Source organism: Neurospora tetraspora, assembly GCF_033439725.1.
Source record: "Neurospora tetraspora strain CBS 560.94 chromosome Unknown B0H65scaffold_4, whole genome shotgun sequence".
In the NCBI taxonomy this organism is placed as follows: Eukaryota; Fungi; Ascomycota; class Sordariomycetes; order Sordariales; family Sordariaceae; genus Neurospora; species Neurospora tetraspora.
Window position 1 is genome coordinate 4,489,874 of NW_026944386.1, and position 21,063 is coordinate 4,510,936.

Below are 21,063 nucleotides of genomic sequence, written 5' to 3' on the forward strand. Positions count from 1 at the left end.
CAATCGATAAATCTCTTAAAATTCTATTCTTCCCACTCCTCATAATTATCCGTTCTAATTATTATACGCCCGTTATTTACCTTCACATTAAACGATATATTTTAACTAGAAAAATTCTTACTAATTTATAATTATACTATAAAAACGTAGAATACTAACGAATACTTTATATTAACTGGGAATATAAAATACATTATATAATTCTCCGCCTAAGTAACGTAAAAAGGGCCCTCTTATCGCGGATAGAATTTTAAATACAATCGACCGTTAACAAAATTTATTATATTTAATAAAGCTATATCGCCGGAACGGTATTTAAGAAAGTTGACGCGTTTTTTATTAATGTTATTTTCGTATCGCTCTTAAATTTAATAAATTTATTAAATAACGAAATCCGAGATTTATTAGAAGTAATCCGCTAATTCAAATATTTTGAAGTATTCTTTAAACTAAGCTGGGGAAAGGTCTAGAAGTAGTGGGGTATAAAGCTTAATACTCATCTATAAGTAGTAACCGTAATTAACGAAGAAGGGGGAGACGCTTATTAACGATAATATAGCGTTATTTCTAATAAACTCCGTAATTAGCAGCTATTTTGCCCAATCGGTTTATACCCAATTAATATAAAGCCGTAAGAATTATTCTATTTCCACATTAATATATTCTATCTAAACGTTAGTCTAAAGGTAGAAAGCTAAGGTTAATTTACAAATAATTAATAATTTCGTATAAAAAATAATCCAAAAATATAATATAAAGTAAATATTTCTATCAGATAAAATACTATTTAGCAGGCCATAAATCGAATAAATATAGTCGATAAAACGGTCCGCAAATTCCTCCGCTTCTAAAATCACTATAAATATATAATACCGTATCTTAATTAATCGGTCGATAATAATAGTAATATATTTAAAACTTTAGCCGAAATAGGTACTTCCTAATAGTGGAATAACGTAATCGATAAACACGTCCCTCTATAGTGCTAGAAAAACGGCTATAAATTTAAGATATCTAATTAAACCCCGTTTTAACGACTTTATCTTTATATAAAGGAAATAACTTCTATAAAAGGTTCTTATATTATTATACATCCCATCCTAATAGAATTCGTACTATAAGAATTTATACGTAATATCCCGACCGGGGTAATCCGCGCCGGAAAAATTATGTTAATAATTAATTAATTAAAATTAGAATTCCTTCTTATAAGGGTTAATAATTACTCTATCCTACTATTTTATAATACTATTCATAGCGTAATATTCTAAAAAAGCGTAATAAAAAACTATTTTAATAGTTGATAACTACTAGCGCTTCGTTTCGTCGGTCAAGTAAGAGACGAATTCTTATAAAAAGATAAATATTTTGTAATTAAGGTAAATTAAATTATTAATCGATTTATTATTAAAATTGTCTATACTTAATAAATATAGAAAGAATTTACAACGGGGTCTTCTTCGGAAAAATAACCGCTTTCAAACTAGGAGGGATCTAAAAGCGGGCGTTTTCTAACTATAAATCGGTCGTCTTTTATATTATTGGAGCGGTTGTTTAATTTGTAATTCAATACGTTTAAACGAAGATTTTTAGAATCCGGCGTATATTTAATTAAAAAATTAAACCGGAATAAGAACTAGGACTACTATATATAGCGCTAAGTAAATTACTTATTAATTGTAAAAGTTTATAGGTTCTTATAATTTATTGAAATATTAAAAAATTATTAAATTCCTTCGAATTCTAGCCTCTACTCCTCTAATACTTTAATAATAATGAGGAATTTTTTATTATAAATATTATAATTGTATTTTTAAACTATATATTTCATTAAAAAGTAAATTATTAAATATAGTACGCTATTATCCTCGTATTGAGATAGAATGTTGCTTATAACCTAATTTGACGCGTTTGTTTCAATTACCGTTTTTTTTTTTTTTCAATTTAATTGTAAATTTTCAATATAAGACCCTTAGTAAAAATTGTTTTCAATACTTTAAAAACGGATTAGTAACTATTATTCCATGTCTAAGCGGCGTCCTTCTTAGTAACTTCGTAGAATAATATAGCTATAGTAGAAAAATTTCGTATAAATTGTCAATAGAAATTTATAAGTCCTAAAAAGTATTATAAAGACTTCTTAAACTCTAAGGCCGCCTATTTAATAATAATTTTAATTTTTTCTAAATCTATTTCAATACCTTTTAAAGTAATAATTAAACTTAAATACTTCGTATATATAGTATAGAATTCGTACTTGTTGATATTAACACTAAAGCCTGCCCAAATTAAGCAATTGAAGATATCGTTAACGTATTACTCGTAATCCTTAACGTTATTAGAATAAATAAAAACGTCGTCGAAATAAATAATCGTATAAACGTTGAAGATATTATATAAAATATTATTAATATAATTCTAAAAAGTACTTAGCGCGCTGTATAAATTAAATGGTATAACTAAAGATTCGAAAAGGCTAAACTATATAATAAACGTAATTAACTGTTTATAACCCTACTTAATATAAATATAAATAAAAATAATAATAGTATCGAATTTAATAAAAATCTTAACTTAGTAAATAGCGTTAAGGATTTTCTTAATTAACAGTAATAAGTAATAGAATTTTAAAGTTAAATTATTAATACCTTTATAATCGATATAAATACGGACTCCGCCTCCTAACTTCTTAAAGAATAAAATTAAGGAAGAGGCCTCAAATTAAAATAGCCGAATAAACTTCTTAACCAAATTATCATCAATCCATTTCTTAATAATACTCAATTCGTCGGGATTAAACGGGCAGCTTCGAACCGCTAGCGGGGTAATTACAAAGCGGAGTTTGATTTTAAAATTATAAGAGCGTATCAGGGGTAATATCTCAACGCCCTCCTATTTAAACATCTTAACGTAATACTAATATTAAAAGGGGAGCTTTACTTTAATTTACTTATTAATTTTTAGTAATTTATCGACTTTTTCGTAAAATTTCGTTACATCTTCGGATATAATTTTATTTAAGGATACGCTATCTATTGCAAAATATTTATTAATAACCGCCTTACAATATAGGAAGTCTTCTTCTATCCCTAAAAGTGGTACCGAATTAGCGATTCTTATAACGCGGAGGGTTTCCCTATCCTTAATTCCAATTAAACTATCAATCTATTTTTAAAAATTATTACCGAATAAATATTTATACTTTCCTCCTCTTCCTACCAATACTTCTAATATTATTTCTTTAATTAATCCATCGCTAATATATTCAAAATTTAGGACGCCTCCTTCTTCCTCTATTTTATCTTCCTCTTTCATCCTTTTAATATCTTCTACTATTTAAGCCCTATCGTATAAATTACCTAAAACTTATACTTTTTAATTATTTAATTAAGAATTACTACTAATAATTCTTAAATATTGTTAAAGTTAATAAGACTGCGGAGTATATTATAAATGCGGACTGGCGTATAATAATCGGCGTTATTAGTATAGACGCCTCTAATTATTTAATAAGGAATTAAAAAAACGTAGGGAATTTTAAAACTGGGTACGGCTAAGAATATTAAAGCTCACCCTAATTTACTAAGGTTTTTATTAATAAATATATCATTTAAATAATTAGCTATTCAGTATTTAAAGTAATTAAACTTCTAACGAGCGGCTCTCTTTATAATTGTAGAAATAGAAATACAGCGCGTAATATCAATTTAAAGGCTATATATATAATCGAATTTAAATTCCCCTTCGAGGGTAAATTCCCCTTCGTCCGAAACCTCTTCGTAAAAAGCCTTTTTATAAATAGGAATTAAATAAGTACCTAGTATATTAAATAAAAGAATAATATACTTACCGTTAGATTTTAGAAGGGTGCGGCGTATATACTTAAAGGCGCCTTTTAAGAAGTAGCTTCTTAATTTATATATTAGGGTAAACTATAGGGAATTGTAAAGTTAAAAAATATTTAAAGCGTAGTAAACGAGTCAAGAGTAGCTAAGGATAATTAAGTTATTTGCATTTAAATTATAAGTTAATAAATTAATAATTTCGTAATAGAATCCTGCTTATATTATTAATTTAGAGAAGTAAGTAACATTATTTTTAATAAAGTTTCCATTAGTAAAGTAGAAGATTCTTAACGTTTTTAATTTATAATAGGGAAATTAATAATAGTAAATAAAATATTTATTAATAAAATTAAGAGTAGTATAGCTGCTATTGACTAAAGTAAAATAATATAGTTTACGCGATCCGTTGGATAAATAAATAAAGAAATTTAATAAATTAGGGTATTTATAACGGCTATTTATAAAAGATTTATATATTTCGATTATATTTAATTATATAGGGATATTTTCTTTCTTTTCTTCTAATCCTATAGATTTATACTTCTAATTATAATTTAGTTTAGAGGCTCCATATTTTTCTACTAATTAATAACGCCGTTTTTATTACCTTAAATAGGACTAACGAAACCCAGTTAGTAAATAGGGGCCAGCATATTCTAATAATTTTAAGTAACCACGGAGGCTATACCTATAGTATTAATTTAATAACCTCTAATTAGGCAGTATTAATTATACTACTATTAGCTGTAATTATATTAACTTTATTAAGGAGCGGCGTTACCTCTTCTACTATTGCTTCTACTATTTCTATTTCCTCCGCGACTTCTGCTTTTACTATAGGATAGGCGGACTTCCTTCCTAAAATTAATACTAGTGTAGCACGCAACTAAAAAATAACTTTAACGGTTATAGTGGGTATAAATATTTATTTATATACGGTAATCGAAAAGTTTTTAAGAAATTATGTTATATAAAGTAATATTAGTAGTAAATATTTTATTAATATTAATATCTATAATAATACTACTTCAATTAATGGGTTTATTTATAATAAAAATAAAAATAGTTTTTAATTTATAAAAGGGATTAGTAAACTTATTGTAATAAATACTATTTTCGAAATTCTAAGCGAGGCCCCGGGCGGTCTTAAATTACTTCGTATAATTATCGTCGACGGACTAGGGGTATTAAAGAACGAAGACGGCCCGGACTTCTTTAATATTTTTACTACGGAAGTAATAGATTTTTATAATATTATCTAATTTATAATAATCGACGAGTAAAATAAATTAGTCTTTGAAAATTTACTAACGTATATCCTTAATTATTTTCAATCTGTTTAATTTGTAATGAACGTAAATAGTAAGGTTAATATTATTGTACTTAGTATTAAATTCGTCGAAAAAGTCTATTGTAATTTTCCATTTCGATTTAGTATTATTATTAGAATATTTAAAAATTATATTCAAATCCGATTTAATAGCAGAGAAGGGCGTACCCTCTAAAAATTAAACGATATATAAGAAATATTTAATTTGGGGTATAAAAAAAACGACTTTATTAATCTAATATAGTTTAATTTTTATACGCTAAGTGTAGTAGCGTTCTACGTATTCTAAAGGGATATTACCTTTAATATTAAATGGTAAAACGTATAAACGGGATAATACTGACCGGCCGCTACTAATAGCCATAATTGATATATTAGAATCGCTTAGGGGGCCGGGGTTACTAATGATAGGGATTTGGGCTAGGTTGTAGGTAAAATTAGTAATATTAATTTATTCTAATCGATTGTAGAGATCGTTAACAGTTTTAATGTAATTTTCGTATTATTTTTAAAAAACGAAATTAATATTAATTTTAAAATCGGCGAACGACTACTTTAATACGGCGATTTATTTATATAGTTCGTCAATTTTAAATTTATATTAGAAAATTGTAGTAACTAAATTACTATTAAATTTAGCAACTTCCCTCTAAGAATTTTCCAAATCTTCCTCCTCTTTCTAGGCGCGGTCGTAGGCTTTAATAATATTGTCGTAGATTAAATAATTTAAAATAATAATTATATTACGGAAGACGGGGATAATCGTGAAAGTAAAGGCGTATTCTATAGTTGCAATTAAAAGAAGGCCGGTAAGGGGGTTATTATCAAAGTTTATAAGTATTTTTATAAGGTTATTGTAAATTACTTAATTTGTAAAGTTAAAGATTTAGAGAGCTCCGATTATAATAATTGCGATAAAATTGTCTATAATAATTAGAATGCCCGATATTAATCGTTAGATTAATCGTAATAATGGTAATCTTTTATAATTACTATTTTAAGGGTAGGAGGGGAAAGGGGATTAAATACCTAATTAATTAACTCCTAGCTCGGCCCTAATAATACTAGGGTCGAATCTTATATTTATCCGATTAATAAAGGCCAAAATTTGTAAAATCGTAATACGTAATTATAAGTAGGTTATTTAATTAATTAATTTCTCCCTTGAACGCGCGTAGCGCAATAGTAAGGCATAATAAACGCAGTGAATACCTCCTCTACCAATACCTCCCTCTTTACATTATAAATCCAGGAAAGTAATAAACTACCCTCTAGTAACCAATTATAAGGAAGCCGTATATCATTAATATCACGGCCTTCCAATATTACTTATACTATAATTGCCTTATTCTTTTTATCGTTTAACTCCTTCCATCGTATTCTCCTAACCTCTTGATACTAAGTAAGAAGGTAATCTTTATCCTTTAATTACTCTAATAATAGCTTTATAGCATTACCCTACTCAAGACGGTTCTTACCCTCTATCCTTAACCGTACTCTAATATTCTTTACCCAATCCTTACACTCTCTTTTGAAATTAATAATCCACTTACATAAAACGATTCTTTCAACCTCTAAATCTTTCTTTCTAATACAATCTTTCTCCTTCTATTATATAGGAATACAGCCATTATCATCTACTGCAAATCGTAAACGAACATCACCAACGACGACTAGGCCAGCTCTCATTACTATCCTTTTAGTACGAGCCTCCTTTCTAATAGTATCCTTAACCTCTTTCCTCCTCTTTCGTCGATCAGCTTCTACACTAGATATTACTATCAAGGAAAGGCCAGCTTATACCTTATTTTGCTTCCTTATTACATATCTAATTATTAAATTGAGGGGGGTTTTATTAACTTTAGTACGTTTAATACTATTATCAACGTATATAAAAAAATCCTCTAATGATTAGTAAGGCAAGAGGAGAGGTAACTACGTTAGACTAATTATCTTTACTAACTAGTTTTTTAGGAGGCGTTTCGAAGCTATACGTTTTATATAATAGCATTATTATATTATACATCCACATACTATTATTAAATACAGCTAGCATCTTTACTTTCTTTACTATATAAAAAAAACGATTATCTTTAATAGAAATATACTCTCGCTAATTACTTTCTCTCTCCTCCTCATAATCTTTATTAAGAAAGATATACCCTCTCTTCTTCGAAATGATAAGTAGGTCTATTACTAATATAAGGAGGTCGGCTAGCTTTAATAATACAATATTAGGGTTAATTAGGTATAAACCTACATTTACCCAAATAAACTTCATATTATCAACCTTAAAAGACTTCTTACGTATATTATACAAACTATCAAAGAAGGTGTACTTAATATATTCAACATTATTATACGTAATCTTCTTATCCTTATAAACTTGAAAAATGCCTACATTAAGAGGTTATAAAAGATAGATAGAGTGAAGGGGAAGTAGAAAAAGAATAACGTTATTCTTATAATAACGCTCGTAAAATTCAATAATATAGTAACTACTATAATTATTCAATAAAAGTAACCGCTTCTCTTACTTATCAATAGGCATAGAGTACTAATTCCAATAATTAAACCAATATAACGCAAACTAATCGTTAATATAGCCTTTTAATAAGATAGAAATAATAATATCGTTATAAAAGTAGTTATTAGCGTAGTTCTCTATAATCTTAACGCTAAGGAAAGTAATAAATAGTAGAATAACGTACCTAATTACTAATCTATATTCAATAATAATAACAAACTCTTTAGTATTTAAATTAAATATCTATATTATTGAAATTTCTTAATAAATCCAAACCATATAAAATTTAGTAAGATAGCCAACCCTATAATTAGATTCGTCCTTATTCTATTAATTATCATTAATAATAATATTATTATTAATATAGTTATAATACTAATTAAATACCTCCTCGATAGAATTTCAAAATTATACTATCTTTCTAACCTAAGCGAAGGATTTAGTACGTATTATCTTAAAATCATCGTTACAATTTATATATTCCTTTACCCATTATTGGTTTATATCATCGGGCTTCCTATTCACTCGTAAAATCTACTATATTACTTATTTAAATTCTTAAATTATTACCTTCATACCTACGTACGTTAATTATTAATCTATTAAAATTATCATTAATCAACTACAAAGGGGCACGAATTAAAAGCGAAACGAATATTTACTTAAACTATAATAGCAAAGTCCTCCTCCTCTATTAATTTCTTATTATAGCCGCCGTTCTATAATTTTAATTACGCGCCGTTCACGCAACTTCGTATTACAAAATATAATACTTTAAATACCCTAGCAATAGCATTAATACTCTTAAATTCGCTACGCCAAAAAGCGTTAGCAATAAACTCAATTGCTTTATTGATATCCTCCTTAAAAATACTTTTATTATAAAGCTTACATCTAGTCTTCTTAATCCTCGGTAGTATTATATAGAATTCGATTCGGTTAATAGTTAAGAAGGTTAATTAATATTAATATTAAAACTAAAGAATAGAACGCGACCGCGACTAGTATATACACTCAATATACAATAATCTAAAAAAGTACGTACATTTTATTCACATACTAGAAGACCCCAAAACACTAAAATTATACTACATTTTCATTTGCACTACCAAAAAAGGAGATATGAAAAAAGTAAAATTATCACTAGATAGAGAAAGAAATAGCGCACAATTCAGCACATTTACATTTTTAATACATACGTTGTAGGGTTGGGAATCAATATATGAATAGCTTTATCCTGTTTAGCAATATGCAGGTATACTGGGCTACCTTCATTTGCTAGTAAATTTGCAGGTGGAGCAAGTACCAGATTTTTTAACTAATTGCCCTGATTTTAACTAATTGCCCTGCCAGACCCCATGCTGGCGCATGGGGTCTGAGGCGCTTCTAGCCCAGACGAGTAGGCGACACCACTGGAACGGTCACGCCCATCCACTTTGCCAGTTGTCAGACCTCCTCTACGGCTTCACCTTGAGGGGGCATTAATGATGCATTCGGTCACAAGAGGGCGCTGTAAAAAGGTGCAAGCCTCCGGGGAACCACCTTCCTCGTTCCCTACATCGGTTTCAATCTGCTGCTGCCGGTCAACTGTGGTCATCAACCATTTGCTGCTGTGAAAGAGAGCATCAAGAGAGTGGGCAGTGGTGTCATTGCTGATTACACTGTACAAGGGTATTTGTCTCCCCTTGTTGCCTTGCTGCCAGCGAATCCCACTGGGCTTGGAGCCCCATCACACTGCGCTTGATTGGGCCTTGATCCGCCCAAAAGTGAGGCGGACCTCTTCCACTGGATGACATCATCTCCAAGGCACCGTCATTTCCCGGACGGCGTGGGTCTCGAGTCTCTGCGGTTAATGGTTATGTTCCTGTCAATCTTGCTACTCGTCAGGGCTAGAAGCGCCCAGTCTGACCCCGTGCTACGCAATGGGTCTGTGAGGCGTTTCTAGCCCAGACGAGTAACGCCCTTACAGCTTGACAGCTTTCTCAGTCATCATCTCCTTTTTGAGATCTTCTCGGGTAATTCAAAAATGCTTGGATTTCTGCTGACAAAGAACTCATTATCTACGAGACAACTTTGACAACTCACACACACCTCCTCGGTCTCGTCTCTTGTTTCTGGTTCCGCGCGGTATCCTCGGAAAGAGGAAGCTTGGGCTCCAAGCTGCCCACCCTCTCACCCCGTATTTGATATTGTACGTACATACGTCAAAGGTCAAATTTCACTTGCCGGCATTCAACGACGACCGACGACTTACACGTCAAGTGGCCTGTGCGTCATTCAGTCAAACGAGCCAGTCGAGTCAGTCCTCTGTCGTCACCTCCCCTGCAGGGCACATCTCGAACCTGCCATCCGATGGCCATGCTGGCAACGGATAGCCTCACCTCACATCTCTTGCCCAGCCAGGCATGCTATGCTATGCTGTGCTTCTACTATCTGCTCGACATGACACTTTCCCCTGATTACTCGCATCAGATGCTCCATCTTCCCCGTTGACCATCTTTGGACCCTGGGCGCCAGGCACGCCAGCGGTGCCCATTCATTGCTGGTCAGAATCTCAGATGTTAGATGGCCTCCTCCACCATTCTGCACTTCATTCGCCCTTCTCGAACCTCTCCTGCCTCGTTCCCCTTGCTTTAGACTGCCGAGCTGCAAGAAGCAAGGGGAACTGGGGAAGCAGGGCCATTGGAATCGATTGATGGAACGTTCCTCTGAGGCTTCCAGGGCTCCGTATGTAGGGTCGAACTGTTTGGGCAATGGCTTCGCTTAGACTTCGCAAGGGGCACGGGCACATTTGCCTGCTTTCCTGAGGATACTATGAGGCATCGAGGCATCGAGGCAGTGAGGTTGGTGTTTTTTTTAATCAAAAAGAGATGACTGGTTAAGGAGAGAGGAAGCATAAGTCTATGCACCGAAATGTTCACCGAGGAAGCGAGTTGTCTTCACCCATTGGCAGGATATCGAAACTCTGTTACCGCATCTCCTTCAATTTCCTCATGCCGTCATTCCGGTTCCCTCAAAAATGTTGCCTCTGTCTTTACTCACGAGAGGCATTCCCCCTTCCAGGTAAAAGAACCAAACAAACAGTGGATGTCGTCCAAGACGCAAGCGAGAACTCCCCTCCGGTTCCGGGCTCCACTCCACCTCCCAGGCTCCACGAGTTCGGGGATCCATCAGGACCCATCGGACCCGTAAATCCCGGACCCGTTGTTCGTTGGAAACCCTGCCTGTGTGTGCCTGTGCCCGCTTTCCGCCATCCGCATCCGCACATCCCGTCGTACCTTACCGGTTTTACCGCTATGACCAATCTCGTGAAATCGGCCCCACAGACTGGGCTCGGCTTGGTTGCGTCTTGGCATACGGGGGCCCAATACGGAGGGAGCTCCGTGGTGACACCCACGCCCGCGACCGGGGGACCGGCGGGGTTGAGCTGAGCGAAACGAAACATCAACCCCCCACATGCAATCAAAGATGTCAAATTAGCATTTGTGCCCGGGCTCTCCTGGTGGTTACCTACAATATGGGGTCAAACTCCTGAATCTGACTCCCCCGGAGATGTTGAGACGCTTTGCTATCCAATCTTAGCATCGCCCAGAGATCACTCTGTGCAAGTGTCGATTTAGTTCATTCGTTCCTTTCTAGGCACGCGATGCCTCTCACACGGTCACACCTCCAGGACCTCAAACCCCAGAATCCTACCTCTACCCACTGTGTATCTACGCAGTATTGCTCATTATCGTCGTTCAAACTGAATGGTCAAAATTCCAAACTACTCAGCCAATAAACCACCAAAACAGCTTCTTCACTCGCTGAGTGGTCCAGTTTAGCTACCGCACTAAATACTAGCATCACTTAACGATTCGCTGCTGATAATCATCCGGCTTGTCGTTGGAGGGAAGCTGTGGGAAGCTTGCCTTCGGTTTGAACGGGAACGGAACTTCATGAGATGCGAAATCTCGGGCCTAGAACATATTGAAGTGGATTTTGACCAACTGACGGCGAGGTTCAATATGGCGACGGCAGAGGAAGACGGCATGGTCAGCGAGCACTAGGATCCGCTAGGGGTCGAGAATAAAAGGGCCAGAGTGATATTAGCCAAAGAGATCACCAAACCGGCACTGCGTCCGGAGTACGTACGGGTGCGGACTCGGAGTGCGACGCTGCAAGGCAGTTCAGTTCTGTCCCCGCGTTGAGTAGAAAGCGGAGCGGGAAGCTCACTATGCTAACCAATGTCGTGAAGTTATTCGAACGGGGTCTGCCGTCGTCGTCGCTGCTGCCATTCTTGCTGCCGCCCGTTACTTGTCAATGGCCCGTCTCAACGGCTCTGCCGCTTTTGATATGGCGAAGGGGGTAATATCAGGCCATTACCCACAGAATAGCATGCCGCGGTCTCGCAATTGGTAAAAGGAAAGCAAGTTAACCGTGAAGTTGCTGTCTGTCAGGTGAAGGTAGTTCCACTACATGAGTGATCTTCAGGACTTGTAGACGTAGATGGGAGGTCTTATGAGAGATAGTGCGTAAATGCGGGTGTTTTAGTATGCTGTGCTACCACTTTAGGACTTGATTTCTCATGATAATGACGAGCTTGAACCCTTGCTACCTCTACCTAGGTAGAATTTGGAAAACCGAAATGGTGGTCAAGTTGGGGGTTGCAGATGGAATTTGTTTCGATTTTGATGCCACCAAATCAAGATCATCATGAATCAAATAGATGGCATAAAACGTCGATGACCACGAAGTATAGATAGTACAAGAAAGGAAAATAGCAGAAGGTTACACCTTCCATGTGAAAGAGTGTTATAAATCGTTGACATTAACATCATCATGCATCGACTTTGTCCTCTTTGTGAACAATCACCTGTTTAGGATCAAAGCACGGTTTAGACGCAGGCGTAGGTAACATATCCCGCAAAAGGCTCAGAACGTAAACGGCATAACCAGAGAATGGGAAATTCGCACACGAAAAGGAACTCAGGGACGTTGTTGTACAATATTTATGGGAGACATCATCGTGCGTTATGACTGAGAGCAGTCAAAGACAGTGAAATCGAGCATGGAAAGCTTTCTGTCCAGAACTGCAACCTTGAAAAGCAGTATATTGGTTGAATATTGAAGATGTTCAAGTTGACAACCGGTCGCACAAGATCGAGGTTTAACATCATCGTGCTTCCCATATGGCTACCTCTTTCCGTTGGCTAACAATGGAAGCGGGCGAGGCAAGAAGCTTTGATACTGTTTATTCCGTCTATCTGCCCCCAGATTCAGTTCCCTGTTGTTTAGCACCGGATCTTGCACATCCAGATTGAGCTGACATCAAAAGCATCTGACCATTAGTGAGCTCCCGCCCACCACCATCACTGGTGATGATTTTCCTGGGGTTAATGATGTTCACTGCAAAGCAATGCGGCCACCCGTTATCACCTTGCGATTTGGAAGCTTGTTGAAAAAGCAAGATGTTCCAGATGTGACTTGCGCGAGATGTCTCGGATAGCGACAGTAGGGTTTAAAGGATTGCATTGGATCACATTCTTGACCAATCATGAGAGGAGAGATGGAGGGAGGTGGGAGATGTTGGTGGGATGATTATCGACATCAACATCAACATCATCACCTTGACTGAGAAATCATTCCGTAACGAAGAGTTTCGTGAAGCCAAAACACAGCTGTGAACTGAGACATGGGAGAACTATGGGGTGATGTGGCTTGGTGTTTTTTTTTTGCTTCTTGTAACGAACGTGTGGTGTGGACAGTTAGTCATGGAGGATGCCCGAACACCTACCTCGAACCGGGCGGGGGGGAAGTCAACGATCTCGATACCTCCTAGATGGGTAGACATGGATAGGGGTTGAAGATACCTCGGAGTCACAGAAATGTCGTCGGACCTGGGGCATTTCTAAAAAATGTGGGGAAAAGCGAGGGCCTCTTCCGTCCCGAGACATATTAGCGAAGGTGCGGATCGAGATCGCGGATGGTTCAGCTGAGGTCGGGACGAGACGAGCCATGGACTGGACGACCGGTGAGATGGGGGGAATCGGGCTGAACGGGCTCCCCGGTCGTTATGGGCATTGGTATTTGGTGCCGGGATCCGGCGGGGTTTGGGGAAGGTCCTGCTCGGAAGGGGTTTTTTGGAGGAAGCTGATGGTCTCGATCGTGATCAACAATAGGATGAAGTTATTCGCAAGTTGACATGGGAAGGAAGAGCATAGGTGAGAAGCTGCGGTGGTCATGTTACGTTGTTGCGAATTGATGCTGCCCTAACACCCCGCAGCCACTTCAACGTGTAGGGCTGTTAGTCAATCCCTCCCCACTAACACTAACAGGCCCCATAACATGACATAATGGCGGCAGGCGAGATGATTCGGCAGCAACGATAAGGACACCTTATCAAAGACGCGAGCTGGCGGCATTGGCGTTTGGGAGCGACCGACGATGCGACGGCGGCGGGAAGCTTCCTTCAATCTTGCAACGGCAACCACCTAGCCCAAACATCCTAAGGATTCGGATGTCCGAATTCCTGACATCTTCTCTCAACTAATTGTACATGTGAGGGCACATTCATCACCAGCGGCATCATGCGCCGTCCAAGTCTAGCTCTCCTAGCTCTGAGCTCGCTGCCGTTTGGCAGTGCTCGACAGCCCAGCAGCTTCAGCATCCACCAAGATCTGCTGGCACATCCCCAGGTGCGTCTTGGCTTTGCGTGTGAACCAGCCTCCTTCAAATAAATGATGCTGACGTCAATCACCATCTGCCCAGTTTGAAGTAATCTTTTCCGACAGCTACATCTCCGAGGCCGACGCCTTTGCCCTCCTCGAAGCAGCCAACAAGGCACCCAAACCGACCCCCGCGAGCGACGGCGCGAAAGATGGCTCGACACAGACCGATCTGACCAGCGAGATCCGCGAATCCGCGACCGCAAACGCCGACTCCGACAATGGCGACGATACCACAGATGGCACCTCGCAGCTTAGAGAGACATACGAGCTCATCGCCCACCCGCCTATGCGCTACCTTTGCTCGATCCCTATCATCGCCCCGCCGCCAGCTCTTAACAAGACCGCAACCGAGCTCGCCAAAGCCGAAGAAGCCCGCGAGGTAACCCGCGCATACAACAAAGGATGGGAACTCATGCGCGGCCTGGAAAACGAATGCCTTCACTTCATTAGCGGTTGGTGGAGCTACCAATACTGCTACGGCAAGTCGATCGTGCAATACCACGCCGTTCCTAACCCGAAAGGCGGTCCCCCTTTACGCGACAAAAACAGCCAGGAGTACATTCTCGGAACATCCTTGTCGCCATCCTCCCAGTCCCAAAAGGGGAAGCAAATCGAAGTCCCCAATACCGAACAGAAACAGCTCTCCCCGCCTCCAAACACCGAGCTCCAAGCCAAAGACAACCAGCGCTACCTCGTCCAGCGACTAGACGGGGGCACCATTTGCGATCTTACGGGCCGTCCACGCACCATCGAGATTCAGTACCACTGCAACCCGGCCCTCTCAGGCGACAGAATCGGTTGGATCAAGGAAGTCACCACCTGCGCCTATCTAATGGTCATCCACACCCCACGACTCTGCGCCGACGTTGCGTTCCTCCCGCCCAAGGAAACCAAGGCGCACCCGATTACTTGTCGCCAGGTCATCAGCTCCGACGAGGAAGCCTTGTCGTTCAACCAACGGAGGAAAAACATGATCGACTCATCAGCAGCAGCAGCCGCCACAGCCCAGGACCAAAAGCAGGGGTCAGGATCCGGGTCAACCGAAAAGATGTCCTACCAAGGCCTAACAGTAGCCGGCATCCCCATCGGCGCGCGCCGCATCCTGCCCTCAACACACGTCCTTCCTCTGCCACGTCATCTTCAACAACAACGACAGGAAGAACAGCAAGGAAACCTCCTCGAAGCCTTAACCAAAGCGGCTTTCAAAGCGGACGTTTTTGGTCATTATGGCGATAACAACCACGCAGGGGCTGGCAAGGGAGGAGCAGCAGCAGCAGGCAAGGGGCAGGGTGGCCAGAAAGAAATGAAGAAGATGAGGATTTCGGAAAGAGATATCGATAAGCTGGGGCTGGATCAGCAGACTCTGGAGGCTATCAGGGAGGAGATCAGAGCGGCGGGGTTGGATCCTGATAGGGATTTGAATGATGAGAGGGAGGGAGGGGGGGAGATTGTGTGGGAGTTCTATGCGGATGTTGCGGGGGATGAGGAGGACGGGGTTCCGGAGGAGGGAACGGAGAGGGCTTTTTGGTATGGGGAGGAAAGATCTGAGGAGGGAGAAGAGCAAACTGAGGCTGGGGAGGGTCAGAAGAGGAGGAAGGAGGAGGGGAATAATGGAGAGGGAAGCGGGAGTGGGAACGAGGAGGGGAATAATGGAGAGGGAAGCGGGAGTGGGAACGAGGAGGGGAGTAAAGAGGAAGGGAGTAAGGAAGAGTATTATAGGGATGAACTCTGATTATATCGAAGAGGACGAGGAGTGGTGTATCCTATAGGAGGGGACTGAGTATGAAGGGCCAAAGTATTACTTGGAAGGGCGGATTCGAAAAACAGCGTTTGCCATCATCAGCCTGGAAGGACAACTGCCTCATTATAGATTATAGTAATTTTGTTTCGGACGATATCGCCGCGACTAAATGGAAATGCCCATGCCTGCTTGGCTGATGTATCTCTGTCCGTGTCGGTTGTGTTGCCCCTTCGACAATTTTCTCGAAAGAACCTCGACTATACTCTAGCATGTCACCACCCACCCCGCCCCTATGCTCCCCCTTCCCAGTTCCTACATCCGCAATTCTCGCTTGCATTTGCGCCGTTGCTGTCCAGGTTCGCGAGATCTCACGAACGTTTCCATTGCCCCAAGCGGAGTCTCCCGCCCTACACTCCACTTGGCTCGCCAAACCTCTTTCCTACGATGTACCCTGGAATCCGAGATACGTCTGGAGATGAATCAAAGCTCTGATGGCAAGATACCGAAGATCTCGCTTCTTCGCAACATATTCTAGGTCCGTGGCTATTTCATATCCACTCATGAAGCGTTGCAGAATGGGATTCAGCTCTTCTTCCCTTTTTTTTCCCGCCCTTTTTTGCCTCTTTGCTTCTTTTGCTGTCTTGCTTTTTGATGCTGCTGGCTTGTTCCTTGTTCTTTCTTGAAAAGGTAGATAAGCGAGACTTACATCTTGCCTTCCAGCTTGGCCGTTATCGTCCTCATCTCCATTTCCAGTCCGGTGGTGGAGACAAGTCCCGACTGGAGTCAGAGGGAAAGAAGAGGTAGATAAACGACAAAGTAGTTTAAGTGGATAGGGTGATGGAGAGTAGTGATGCTACCTGTATGTGTTCTCTTTTTGAGGACAAGGCCTTTTTCTTTTTTTTCTCAGGCGAGGCTTACATGTACATTTTTGCCTTCCAGCTTGGCCGTTATCATCATCTCCATTTCCACCTCCATCATTACCATCTCTAGTCCGGTGGTGGAGAAAAGTCCCGAGTCAGAGGGAAAGTGTAGATACCTAAACGGTAAAGACAGCGTGGGGAGATTGATAAAGCGGAGAGATGGAGAAATGGTCTTTTTCCTTTCTTAATTTTTTTTTCCTGCCGGGATAACGTCTTGTCTTTTCTTCCTTCAAGCGAGGTTTACGAAACCTCGCCTACTTCTAGTCACTAGAGGTACCTTACCTACTCACATGTCCACTTTGCCTAGGCAGTAACGGAGGGAGCTCCGGTGTGAAGTTCGCCAAAGTTCGCGAAGCTCGCAGGTGAGAGCGAGGAAAGGGCGAAGAAAGGGCGAGGTGAAGGCGGGGATACATACAAGCTAGAAGTACACAGATTGAACGAACAGTCAGTTGGATCTAGGGGGAGATGGGGAGATGGCAATGGTGGCCCGGCAAGTGATGCCACGAAGGAATTGGTGATGTAACGACTTGTTCTCTGCCATCATGTTCATCACGCCTTATCTTTCTCTCACTTTTCACATTTTTCCGGCTTGTGCCCTTGTTCGCATCTCTGAGGTCTTTCTTTGCTTTTTGCCCTGAAACGCGTGCGCCTGTCTCACCACCTCTCCCATGTCTCCCCGATTTGTCTCGAAATGACTTCAAACTCACCACGCTGAACTTGGCGAATTTTACATCTCATCATGCTCATGTCATCAGTGATGCTGATGTCCTGGGTACTACTTCGTGTGTTTCAGAAACACCTTCTTCGCGGTAAATAGGATCTCACTAAGACATGGACTTCCATGTGGTTTCATGATGTCGGTAAGCCATGTCTACTTGGTCTTCTCTAACAACGTCGCTCAAAAGGTGTGAGGATGAAGGATGTAATGGTTGTGGTTCATGCCTACCTTCCACTTATTACTCGCAGATCTGATATGCCTGTCACACGGCGGATCAATTCCGCATAGCATCATGGTAACTCGATACCAGAGGGCCCAGTTCGCATACCATCGGCACCCCGAGATCTGGGAACCACCCTCACGGTATCATGGTATCACGGTATCATACCGACTCATGGGACCGCGGAAGTATTCCGGAATTCCTAGCTTCGCGTGCCCACCTGGGATATGCCACCCTTGAGAAGACCCATTCCCAACCGGGCCGACGAACAGGTCGACCCAGACTTCATCTGTCCCTCCACCCTGTTGTGTGATACCGAGACCTTGGAACCGCGTGCTCGCGTTATCGTGGAAGATGATTCCGGGACCCGCTGGAATAGTAAAGCTAGACCTAGGTGAGAGATTTCACCCCAGGTAGGAAGCAAAGCTAACCCACACTCACCCGCCGTTCTGGTGCCCAAGGTCCCCGTTTGGGCAGGTTACGGGGGTCACTTTGGTCGCCATGTGGGATAGTGATACCGAGACATTGGGACGTGATATCAAGGAAGCAGGTTCCGGACCCGCTAGGCCTAGCTGAGACATGGACACCGAAGAACTCGCGAGTAAGTAGCTAGCCTTGCTAGTGACCAAGTTCACCCACATGCTTCCCGGCCCCCCGGATTATGCCCACCGTAGATCCCGGGATACAGGTGAGACACCGAGAAGTAGGAAGGGTAGGCCGTTTCCCCACTGTGGCGAGACACTTCTCGCGATTTCTCGCGTGGAACTTTCCAGGTGAGGTAAGGTGAGGTAAGGTGAGGTAAGGTGAGGTAAGGTGAAGTCAGGTGAAGTCAGGTGAGCCAGAAAAGGCGAAAGTGAGATAGGTAAGAGGTGTAAGTGAATCGGAGACACCTCCGGTCGTGAAGCACAACATTATTGATGGACCGTTGGTGGCTTTCATAACGTTCAATAGCTTCAACGGCTCGACCAACATCCGGAATATCATGCAACTGCAGCTTGGACAGTTTGTGCCGAACAAAGTGTACATTACCGGATTGGGGTGAAGGGCAGAAGTGATCGACGACACCACCCATCCATCTTGACATCCAAGAACCATGCTTACAACACCTGTGTTTAACCTCTGGGCAGGGCTGCCTGCATGAGATGTTCACCTTGGCTACTCGGTTGTTCCTTGGTAGAATGTGTAATACAGGATATACGAAGGAGATCTTCTCTGGGATCAGAGATTGGGCCTGACAGTCTTTGCCTGAAGCGCTTCTTGGTAAGAGGGATTGTCTGGCCGAGGGCATGTTTCCGGTAAGTAGCAGTCGGAGCTTTTTGGTAGAGGGAAGAAGAGTGGAAAATGAGATTGACGGTTCATGTCTTCTGGTACTCTCAAAGAGCAGGAACCTGGACAGATGATGAACAAGATGAACAAGAGATCTTGCATGAGTAGCGTAGTTGTTGGTTCCGCGTCGGTGCCCTGTCGGTTGGTCGGCCATGAGATGGAAGCGTAGTAGAAATTTTCCGGTTCCTGTCCGTCAATCATCACCATGGTGGTACTGGTGGTACTGGTAGTAGTAGTCGATATGCCGGTATTGGGATCACTTGTCAGTGACGAGTAACTGGTAACGGAGGGGGTATGTCATTGTCGTGTGGAAATAGTGGAACCGTGCCTCGGAAATACCGGCAATGCGACATTAACCCTCCCTTCTGGTCGAAGTCTGAATCCCATCTCTTTTCTTATGAGTCTGGCAATGACGCATATAGGGTTCAGTGAGGACAAGATCCAGGGTCTCTCGCTGACGTATAGCGAAGTCAAAATCTTGGCAAACGTGGGATTCAAAGAGAGACAAAAGACAAAAGTGCGGTGGGAAAGGGAAGAAGTCAGAGAGGCAGACTCTCGTTATAATGTCATGTTGCGTCATGGCAAAGGGGAAATGATGGTGAAGAGCAGAAAGACGGTGTCCAGATTGCAGACAGGTACCACCATGACACGAGGCTGTAAGACGGGCGGGCCGCTTCCGATTGGATCGTTTGTAAAAAAGCGATGATCAGCAGGAGATGGAGATGTCAATATTTATGACACTGGCAAAAGACCACCGAGACAGCTGTCGTCAGCGGGCATCAGGCCTAGAACTACTTGACAAGTCCACAAAACCTTATTTTGACGACAAGGGTTAGGGGCCCGCCCTCCTCCACTAGAGTGCCATTTCAGTGGGTTCCGTACAGGGTAATTACAGTTTTTCCCTGCTTGATCGGCCAGGAACTTGCCCAAAGCTATCGCACCTCGCTCATGTCACTTTCCCCTGAAAATGTCTCCCGCTCTTTCCCGCCGCGCGTGCAGTCGTTTGCAAGGGTTTGTGCTCGTTTGCGAGTCTGGGCATCCGTCATATCGACTGATTCTGGGTGCTGGTTGGTCAATTGGAAATGAGACAAGGTCTGCACCTTCCTGCGACTGACTGCGACTGAATGCGACGACGGGACAATGTGGGAAGGGTCCATCCTCTGCTCTTTCTGTCACTTTCCATTGTTTCGGTTCGTGTCTCGTTTCCAGTCTTGTGATGTTTCCTCTTTCCTCTTTCTCTCTCTGACACTTCTCGAGATTCCTTCATTCTTCCACTCACCAGACCAGGTCATCACTACCCCCTTGCTCTTTACGTGATTCCATCATCCACTCTTCACTTTCCATCATGTTCCCTTTCCGAAATGACGGGAGTCCTAGAGTCCACACATCACAACATCGGCTGCCATACCCGGGCCGGGTAGTCTCGATTGGTCCGCGCGTCTCTCGAGCTGTTGTCTCTGTCAGTCTTCGGCAACTTGCGCCAAAAGGTGGATGACGGACATCGACGGTACCTGCCCAGTTACCCTCCACTCCCACTTCCGCTTACAAACGATGATGAACACCAATAGTAGGGCGAGGGATGGACATCAAACCTCTGGCCAACGACGGATCTCCTGCCGCTCCCTCTTCAGCCCTGCAATTGCTCTTTGCCATGCTGAATTAGGTTAGTGGCTTTGGTCTGCCCTGGGAATGGCATCCCGCCCGTTCGTTCCGCTCTTCCGGGGTA

General features: G+C 41.2%; 1 protein-coding gene across 1 annotated transcript; it reads left to right on the plus strand.

The window, feature by feature from the left end:
- Positions 1 to 13,869: 13,869 nt before the first annotated feature.
- On the plus strand, positions 13,870 to 16,144 carry B0H65DRAFT_525761 (glucosidase II beta subunit-like protein-domain-containing protein; the record flags this gene model as incomplete). Its single annotated transcript, XM_062828841.1, has 2 exons — positions 13,870 to 14,379; positions 14,453 to 16,144. Exons 1-2 carry the CDS (start codon positions 14,272 to 14,274, stop codon positions 16,142 to 16,144), a joined length of 1,800 nt encoding a protein of 599 aa, XP_062682282.1. The 5' UTR covers positions 13,870 to 14,271.
- Positions 16,145 to 21,063: the final 4,919 nt, after the last annotated feature.